At 59.3% G+C, this 9541-nt stretch overlaps 1 protein-coding gene across 5 annotated transcripts in view; it reads left to right on the top strand.

The window, feature by feature from the left end:
• Window positions 1-388: 388 nt before the first annotated feature.
• CELSR3 (cadherin EGF LAG seven-pass G-type receptor 3) overlaps window positions 389-9541 on the top strand; it is a 32348-nt gene continuing 23195 nt past the window's right edge. For 3 of the 5 annotated variants that reach the window (XM_086470157.1, XM_086470159.1, XM_086470158.1), the window contains exon 1: window positions 839-3500. In XM_086470157.1, the coding sequence (XP_086326283.1) occupies window positions 854-3500 (2647 nt within the window). In that variant the 5' untranslated portion in view covers window positions 839-853. Of the gene's footprint in view, window positions 3501-9541 lie in introns of all 5 variants that reach the window. The other 2 variants (XM_086470155.1, XM_086470156.1) reach the window with 1 other exon arrangement.

Raw genomic sequence — 9541 nt, 5'->3', positions numbered from 1 at the left:
CGTGCCGCACATAGCGGCGGCAGCCCGGCGCAGTGCCCGGCACGGCTGACGCCAGGGGACGCGTCCCTCGCACCGTACCCGCTACCCACCACCGCGGCAGGGCGCCGGAGCGCCGCGACCGGGGACCGCCTGCCTGCCCGCCCTCCCTCAAGATGGCGGCGGCGGGGCGGGTGGGGGCGCGCGGCGGGGGCGGGGCGGGGCGGGGCGGCGGGAGCCATGTTGGGGCTGCGGGAGGAGCCGCCGCCGCCGCCGCCACCCCCGGCAGCGGCAGCAGCGGCAGCAGCGGCAGCAGAAGCGGCGCGGGGGGCGGCCATCGCCGCCGCTAGGCGGGGGCGGCGCCGAGCCCAGCCGCCGTGCGCCCGGGCCGGGCGGCGGCCGCCGAGGCACCATGGCGGCGGAGGAGCCGGTGGCCGCCCCGAGCCGCCGCCGCCGCCGCTGCTGCTGCCACCAGCGGGGGCCGCCTCCGCGGGTGCTGCCGCTGCTGCTGCTGCTCCCTTTGTTCCCCCCCGGGCTGGGGGCCGCCGCGCCGCCGGGCTGGGGGCCTCCGGCCCGCGGAGGCTGCCCCGCCACCCTGCCGTGCTGGGCGGCGGCGGTGTCCCCGGGGCTGCCCGCGGTGGCGCGCCGTCGGTCCCCGTCGCGCTGCCCGCCCCGCGCCGCCCTGCCGCGCCCGCTCCCCTTCCCGTCTCTATCCCCGGGGCGGCGGGGTCGGCGGGCAGCCCCCAACCGCCACCCGCTGTTCCCCCAGTACAACTACCAGGCGGAGGTGGCGGAGAACCAGCCGGCGGGGACGGCGGTGGTGGCGGTGGCGGCCCAGGACCCCGACGGGGGCGAGGCGGGGCGGCTGGTGTACTCCATGGACGCCCTGATGAACAGCCGCTCGCGGGAGCTCTTCAGCATCGACCCGCGGGCCGGGCTCATCACCACCACGCAGGCCCTCGACCGGGAGAGCATGGAGCTGCACTACTTCCGTGTGACGGCCATCGACCACGGGGCGCCCCGACTCTCCGCCACCACCATGGTGGCCATCGCCGTGGCTGACCGCAACGACCACGACCCCGTCTTCGAGCAGGGCGAGTACAGGGAGACCATCCGGGAGAACGTGGAGGAGGGATACCCCATCCTGCAGCTGCGCGCCACCGACGTTGACTCCCCGCCCAACGCCAACATCCGCTACCGCTTCGTCAACGAGCGGGCTGCCCATGCCGTCTTCGAGATCGATCCACGCTCCGGCCTCATCACCACCAGCGGGCCGGTGGATAGGGAGAAGATGGAGAGGTACTCCTTGGTGGTGGAGGCCAATGACCAGGGGAGGGAGCCAGGGCCGCGCTCCGCCACGGTCAAGGTCTACATCACCGTCCTTGACGAGAACGACAACACCCCTCAGTTCAGTGAGAAGCGCTACATTGTCCAGGTGAGGGAGGACATACGGCCTCACACTGAGATCCTGCGCGTCACTGCCACAGACCTGGACAAGGACAACAATGCGCTGGTCCACTACAACATCATCAGCGGGAACAGCCGGGGCCAGTTCTCCATTGACAGCGTCACTGGGGAGATACAGGTGGTGGCCCCACTGGATTTTGAGGTGGAGCGGGAGTACGCCCTGAGGATCCGGGCTCAGGATGCAGGGCGCCCTCCCCTCTCTAACAACACCGGCATGGCGAGCATCCAGGTGGTGGACATCAATGACCATGCGCCCATTTTTGTCAGCACCCCTTTCCAAATCTCCGTCCTTGAGAACGCTCCCCTTGGCCACTCTGTCATCCACATCCAGGCCGTGGACGCGGATTACGGCGAGAACTCGCGCCTGGAGTACAAACTGACGGGGGTCTCGGCTGACACACCGTTCGTGGTGAACAGTGCCACGGGGTGGATCACTGTCAGTGGGCCCTTGGACCGGGAGTCGGTTGAGCACTATTTTTTTGGGGTAGAGGCTCGGGACCATGGCTCTCCGTCTTTATCTGCCTCTGCCAGCGTCACCATTACTGTCATGGATGTCAACGACAACCGCCCTGAGTTCACCCAGAAGGAGTACTTCATCCGCCTGAATGAGGATGCAGCTGTGGGGACCAGCGTCCTCAGTGTCACGGCAATTGACCGGGATGTGAACAGTGCCATCACCTACCAGATCACGGGAGGCAACACGCGGAACCGCTTCTCCATCAGCACGCAAGGTGGGATGGGGCTCATCACTCTGTCTCTGCCACTGGACTACAAGCAGGAGAGGCGCTACGTGCTCACCGTGACGGCCTCTGATCGCACCCTGCGTGACAACTGCCACGTTCACATCAACATCACCGATGCCAACACACACCGGCCTGTGTTCCAGAGTGCCCACTACTCTGTAAGCGTCAACGAGGACCGGCCCGTGGGCAGCACCGTGGTGGTGATCAGCGCCACGGACGATGATGTGGGGGAAAATGCCCGCATCACATACTACCTAGAAGACAACGTCCCTCAGTTTCGCATTGATCCAGACTCTGGGGCCATCACACTACAGGCAGAACTGGACTATGAGGACCAGGTTACGTACACGTTGGCTATCACTGCCAAGGACAATGGGATCCCCCAGAAAGCAGACACCACCTACGTTGAAATCATGGTGAATGATGTTAATGACAACGCTCCCCAGTTCGTCAGCCCTCATTACCAGGGCATGATCTCTGAGGATGCACCTCCCTTCACCAGTGTGCTCCAGATCTCTGCCACCGACCGGGATGCCCACACCAATGGGCGAGTGCAGTATACCTTCCAGAACGGGGAGGATGGGGATGGAGACTTCACTATAGAGCCCACCTCAGGGATCATTCGCACTGTCCGCAGGCTGGACCGTGAGAACGTTCCTGTCTATGAGCTGACTGCATACGCCGTGGACAGGGGCATCCCTCCTCAGCGAACTCCTGTCCATATCCAGGTTACCATTCAGGATGTGAATGACAATGCCCCTGTCTTTCCAGCTGAAGAGTTTGAGGTCTTGGTAAAGGAGAACAGCATCGTAGGCTCTGTCGTGGCCCAAATCACGGCTGTTGATCCAGATGAGGGACCAAATGCCCAGATCATGTACCAAATTGTGGAAGGCAACATCCCCGAGATATTCCAGATGGACATCTTTTCTGGGGAGCTCACAGCCTTGATAGACCTGGATTATGAGACAAAACCCGAATATGTGATTGTAGTGCAGGCCACCTCTGCCCCTCTGGTCAGCAGAGCCACGGTCCATATCAAACTCATTGACCAGAATGACAACAGCCCTGTTCTCAAGAACTTCCAGATCCTGTTCAATAACTATGTATCCAATAAGTCCAACACCTTCCCCTCGGGCGTCATAGGGAAGGTCCCAGCTTATGACCCAGATGTGTCCGACCGCCTCTTCTACACCTTTGAGCGGGGAAATGAACTGCACTTGTTGATTGTAAATCAATCGAGCGGGGAGCTGAGGCTGAGCCGTAAGCTGGACAACAACCGTCCACTCGTGGCCTCCATGCTGGTGACTGTCACAGGTAGGGTGTGAAAGTCATTAAACCTTTGGTGCAATACCTGTGGCCGGGCTCTGCATGGTCCCCCTCGGGGAGCCCATTCTGCACTGGGGGGGCAGGCTCGGAACTGGCAACAAGATTTGGATTGGGAGTCTCTTCCAGACATGGAATAATACTGGAGGGGTTGGGAAGGGTGGCAGTGGGTGCATGCTGCAGGGGAGTGCTCTGTAAGGTGGCCGAGGCTGGAGGTGGTCTGCAAGAACAAAGCATCGTTACTCAGCTGTGAGGATCGCTTGTAGCTGCTAGCGAGACACCTTTGGAGGTGCTGTCACCAGCGAGGCTGTGATGTGCACCGTAGGGTGCTGGCTGGGCAAGCAGCTGACTCCCAGGGTGGCCAAGCTGCCAGCCCAGGGGCTGGCACACTGCTTTGCTCCCAAGCCTGGGTGGCTCTTCTCCCTCCTGGCATCGGGTGCTTCCCCGGCTGTGCTCGGCAGGGAGGGATTGAACTCCGTGTGGAGGGAGCCCTCTTAAAAATACCCCTCTGCTGGTAGCAAACTGTTCAGTCTGGATTCTGGCTGTGGCACCTACCGACACCCGTGCTTTGTGGTGCGGCTTCTAAAACCTGGTACCACCTTTCTGCAGGCAACTTAGTGTTGCAGGGGACAGCTGTGACAAACCTCAGAGCGCGGTGCTTAAAACTCTCACATCATATTGCTGGAGTATCCAAATTCAGGTGCTAGCTGTAGCTGCTGGGGTGGCTTTGGGGAGTGTTGGGGTCCCCTCTGGCCAAGCTGAGGGCAGGGCAAAAACGGACCTAGGGGCTTGTCTGTGAGCAAGCAGGGTTTGGATCTGGAGCTCCCCACTGCCTGAGCTTTGCCTTCACCATCAGCCTTTCTTTGCTCACGGATGCGTGATCTGAAATGGAGGCATCCATCCATCGCTGAACCGAGGAGCGGCTCTGGGGGAGGGAGGGCAAGAGCCCCCTTTGGAGGGACCAAGCGCTGAATTACCAAGAGTGCCTGGGGAGCTGTAAGTTAAATCGTGATGCTCCCCCAACCTTTGGCTACCAGCTGCCCTCCCTTTTTACCTCTTTCTGGCTTATTCAGCGAGGGGAGGATTTCTTTCAAAAGATGGAGTGAGGGCTTTAAGACAAGACCTATTCAAGGCAATCCTGCGTGGCCAGCACCAGCCCGTCGGTGGATTTGGGCTCTTTGAGGGTTAATTGTAACCGCAGGGCTGGCTGAGAGCGGGTGCAGGCGCACACATGCCTGTCGATGGAGATGGGGGCTGGTTTTGACCTTTCTAGCTTCTGCCCCAATGTGTTTATGCAAGCCCTGCCTCCTCGCACACTTAACCCTGCACAAAGGCAGGAGACAATCACGTCCCGAAGTCCTGTGTCGAGCCGCCTCGCGGTGAGGGGGCCCTTGCAATTAGAGTGTCGTCATCTTCCAGCGGGAAGGGAGACTGGGAGAGGTGCACTCGTGAAAGAGGGGAGAAGATGGAAGGGGAAGAGCTGTACCAGGGAGGGAAGCAAGACACTGGAAAACAGGCCTTTTGTTGGCTTTGATATTGGCTGTGAAGGTGGAGGTCTGGTTGGGTTTTCCTTTATTGTTCAAAGCCCCCCGCCCAGCTGGCAGCCCCTTCGGCCCCATGCTGTCGCTGTGTGCAGGGGGAGGGTGGGTGGGTGGGTTTCCAGAGCTGGCAGCCAGGACATTTAGACCCGGCTGCATTGTTTGCCCGGGTGTGGTGCCGTGCAGGACCACCTTCCTCCTGCAGGAAGGCAACAATAGCACCTAGGTGGGTGCCTCGAGGGTCAGCGTCTGAGGAGGGAGCAGCTTCTCTGCCTGCCTGTGAGCTTTATGGTCCCTTTGAGGGAGGCTGAATCCCCCTAATTCACAGGGCAAGGGGCCCTTCTGCCTGCCTGTGAGCTGTGTGTGTTCTTGGCTCAGCCCCTCGTAGGAGGCAGGGAAGACTTGTGCCATCACAAACCAGTGCCTTTCCAGGGAGATGGGCAGCCTCAAAACTGACCTCAGCTCCTTGTAGATGTGTGGGCGCCTATGGCTGATAAAAAATGCTCTTGGCCACTGAGGATGCAGGACAGTGGGGTGGTAGGGCTGTGTCTGGGGCCAGCAGCACAGTGTGAAATCCGGGTGTTGTCGTCAGAGACTGATGTCGTGTTGACTTTAAACCATTCCAGACCGGTTTCATTGGGCCAGGTTGCTGGGCTAGTGGCAAGGGTGGAGGCTCAGCCACATTCAGCTGTGGCTGCTCTGTTGCCCCCGTTCCCCTCAAGCTCTTTGTGCACAGCTCCCCTGAGCCTGTAGTCCAGTAGCTTACCCTGGTGAGGGGGCCCATTTGTCCAAGATATCTTACCTGAAATTCCAGCCTGGCAGGGAAAACCCCCCTAGAGCACATTTGTCCTGACTCCTATGTCTGAACGCATCTGAGGCATCTTTTCAAGCTGAGTAAGGGTCCCAGGGCTGTCCTGGCCTTTCACAACTTGCACGCCTGTCCTCTCTTGAGGAGCTTACTCTCAGAAGCTTCCCACCCCATTAGGTCCATCACAGCTGGAGGTGCTGACCACGATAAAGGGGTGGGAGACTTAAGGATTTCCTTTGCTGGTTAGGGAATGTTTTTGGAGTCTTCTTGGTTATTGTATTTTAGTCCCTGTCTTTAGAGCTACCGGGAGAGTGACATTCATACTCTGAGCTGTGTGAAGGGAGTCTGATTTAGTTCCAAGGTCTCGTAACCTGTCAAGTATCATCAAAATCTTGAGAGGTCTGCCAAAGCCCTTCAGAAGTGGTGAGGAGTGTTCACCTTACCCATACCTGTCTCCTCCTTTCCTGGCTTCTCCATCTGGAGGTGTTTTACTGCTCCTCAGCTGCAATTGTGAAACTTACCGCTGTCTGTCCCCAGAGCACCCTCACCATCTCTGGGGTGGCTGCTCAGGGTGTTGCAGTCAGAGCAGTGGCTTTCGCTGTCTCGGACGCTGGCTCTGCCGCTTAGAAGAGGACAGGTGGTCATGCACCGGAGCTCCTGGTCCTGCCTGGGTGAGGGACGGGTGCATCCCCTCCTGGGTCATGGAGGCTTTTTGAGCTGAGCTGCCTTCTTCCTGATCTCTGGAGCTCCCTGAGAGGCTGAAGGCCAAAATGTTTGCTGTAGAGAAAAGGGAACCTCTGAGAGTGACGCCAAGGCTCTTGGGGTGAGAGCATTGGCTGGAGCCCATGCCTTGTGCCACATGGCAGGCTGGGGTGCTGGCCAGGTATCTGGAGAGCCTCTGGCAGCACAGGGGCACAGAAGAGATGGGCTCTCACCCTGGCAGACCCAGGAGACTGTTGGCAGCAGTTGGCAGCCCTGCTCCCCCCAAGAGGTTTCCAGCACAGGCCTGGAGCTCCATTCCCAGGCTGACAGTGCAGTCCCCCAAGGAGGAGTCTGTTGCCCATCCCACTGTCTGTCTGTCCAGAATTTTTCTTTATGTAGCCTTGCTGCTTTTGAAGCTGGTAATTGTCAGTCTTGGAAGTGCAAACATGATGACCTGGTGCTACCCAGCACAGGGGGTTAGAGCCCTTCGTGTCCCTTCTCCCGGCTCCTTTCCCTGTAGGCATGTTTCCAGGGCTCCTTGCTCTACTGCATGAATATTCACTAGGCACCAGCTCTCCAGCCACAGGATTTAATCAGAAAGGCTGAGCATTTGTGATTAAAATGCCTCCCAGGGGGGTCAGTGCCTCCAGCCAGCTTTGGGCTTTCTTTTGGTAGCTTTTTTTTCTCCCCTCAGTTGCAGCAGGTCATTCTCTTAACCATCTGCTTCCCCTTGCACTGAGCCAAGGGGGAGGCAGGCCTGGTGTGATGCTGCGGTGGGACAGCATGTTATGGAGGAGCTTACTGAGGAGGGCTGTGGGGCTGGGGCTAGCTCTGCATTGCTGTGGGGAACTGGGAAAGGGGCGTTTGGGCTTTCCTGCCATGGGCTGGACAACACCAAATGCGGTGGGCACCCTGCAGCCTGCCTTCTTCCCAGGCCATGGCCTCCTTGCCTCCGAGAGGTGTTGCTGGCCTCCAGCCTGCCCCAGGACTCAGCATCACATCAGCCAAGGCCTAATAACAGCCATAAATCAGGCAGATGTCTGCCTGCCTATTGCTGGGTGCTGAGCAGCCCTTGGGGAGAGCTGTCCCCTGGGCCTCACGGCTGCTTCTGGGTGAACCATGAGCCAGAGAGAGGAGAGCGGGAGGCAGCTGGGTTCAAACTGAGCTCATACTTGCCTTGGCCAGAGAGGCAAACTGCGAGGGGGGGACAAAGGGAGAGGAGAGGGAGTGGGGACATGGTACAGCTTCCCACTGAGAAGGGAGCTGGTGTCAAAGTGGTGGCATCTCGGGGTGCTGCCTCACCAGCTGGTCCCTCAGGGAGGGATGCCAGGCTGCTGGTGGCTTGGGGAGCATCTTACGCCAAGTGTGGCTGAGCCAGGCTTGTGGTTTTCCCCTTGCTCCTGCCTCCCCAGGGCTGGGTGATCTTGGCAGCCTGTGAGCCTCTTGCAGAGAAAAGGTACCTTGGGGGACGTAGGCAATGATGCCAGTCCCTTGCCTGGAGCCCATGCAGGTCTAAATCCCCTGGGACGTCCAGCCAGGTGCTGGACAGAGCTGTTTGGTAACTGTTGCTCATGCTGCCCTCCATGTCAGAGCCGGTAGGGTGTCACACAGAGGGGTGGTTTCTCACCTCACTTCCATATGGGGCAGGAGCAGTTTGATTTCAGAGAGCAGCAACCCCTGCTTCCTCCAGGAGATTAGCTCCTGGGTGACTGTACTGGCACCACTGCTCCCCCAGCCCAGCAAAGCCTTATCTCCAGAGCAGCAGCCACTGCGTGCAGGCTCGTGCTTGCGCAGGAATTTGCAGGGTCGCCAGAAAGCTTTCACCTTCTGAAGAGTAGAAGAGAGAGAGGAGAAAAAGGAAGACATTTCAATCTTTAAATCCTCCTGCACTGCAAACTTCAAACGGGGCTGAGGGAAATCAAAAGGCTTTGCAGCACGGCAGCTGTGGGAAGAGAGGAACAGTAAAAGGCAGCTTTGCACATGAGGCTTGGAGCTGGGACATTGGTGGGGGACAGGGGGCTGGTATTTACACCCCTGGCCCTCATCAGGGCTGAGGCAAACCGGAGTGCCGGGAAGCGTGCTGCCCCTTGTACCACCTTGCAGTGGGTTGTAGGAGATGAAGCAGTGATGAGCAGGGTCTGGCTGGGTTTGCTGGGCTTGTTTCACATGTGGCCTTGGCACGGGCTGGCCAGGGCTGCCTGGAGGTGATGGTCTGTCCCGTTAGTCTGTCCTGTGTGTCCTGGTAGTGGTGCTTATTTGAGCAGCTGCCCGAGTTACATCCGTGTGCGGGAGATGTGCCATGCAGTTACATCCCACTTGGAAGGGCGGGCAGGGGAGGTGCGGCAGCACGGGGCTGTGCTATGCCTTTGCACAGCTGAGGACAGGGTCACCTTGAAGATTGTGGGTCCCCTACCTTCTCTGAATAGCACAAAGTGGTGTCATACCCTGGGCTGAGAGAGGGGCAGAGATTACAGTGTGTGAGTAAATGAGCAGCTCTCCTATGTTCGCACCAGTAATGCACTGTGGTCCCTCCAGGGCCACTGTGGGCTAGATCGGATCGTGGCACCTTTCGCGCAGGGCCCTTCTAATGGGTTGGTCACACCAATGTGCTTGGTTATAACCCACGTGGCTGCCCCTGGGCTGGGAACAGCCAGAGCTGCTGAGGCCTCATCCTTCAGCTTTCCAGCTGCGAGGCGAAAGGGCAGCGTGTGAGCAGCCCAGCCCTGGGCGCCTGGTTTGCCCACACCAGCATGTGCTGGAGGATGGGTGAGAGATGGAGTGAGGCAGAGGGGGGCCTGCCCTCAGTGGTGCTGGGGGCATCTTTGCTTTAGTTGCTTTTCCCCTGAAGTGAGATCCACCCTCCTGCCTGCCTTTTCAGAAGCCCATCTCCCATGTCAGTGTTTAAATTGAGGCCCAGAGTGTTGAACCTGACATGGATGCCCAGGGGAGGATGCAAGAGGCTGTCTCTGCAGAGCTGATTTACC

Source organism: Leptosomus discolor, chromosome 9 (assembly GCF_034619465.1).
Source record: "Leptosomus discolor isolate bLepDis1 chromosome 9, bLepDis1.hap2, whole genome shotgun sequence".
NCBI lineage: Eukaryota > Metazoa > Chordata > Aves > Leptosomiformes > Leptosomidae > Leptosomus > Leptosomus discolor.
The sequence above is the reverse complement of the archived record's forward strand: the minus strand, read 5'-3'. Positions and strand labels throughout refer to the sequence as shown.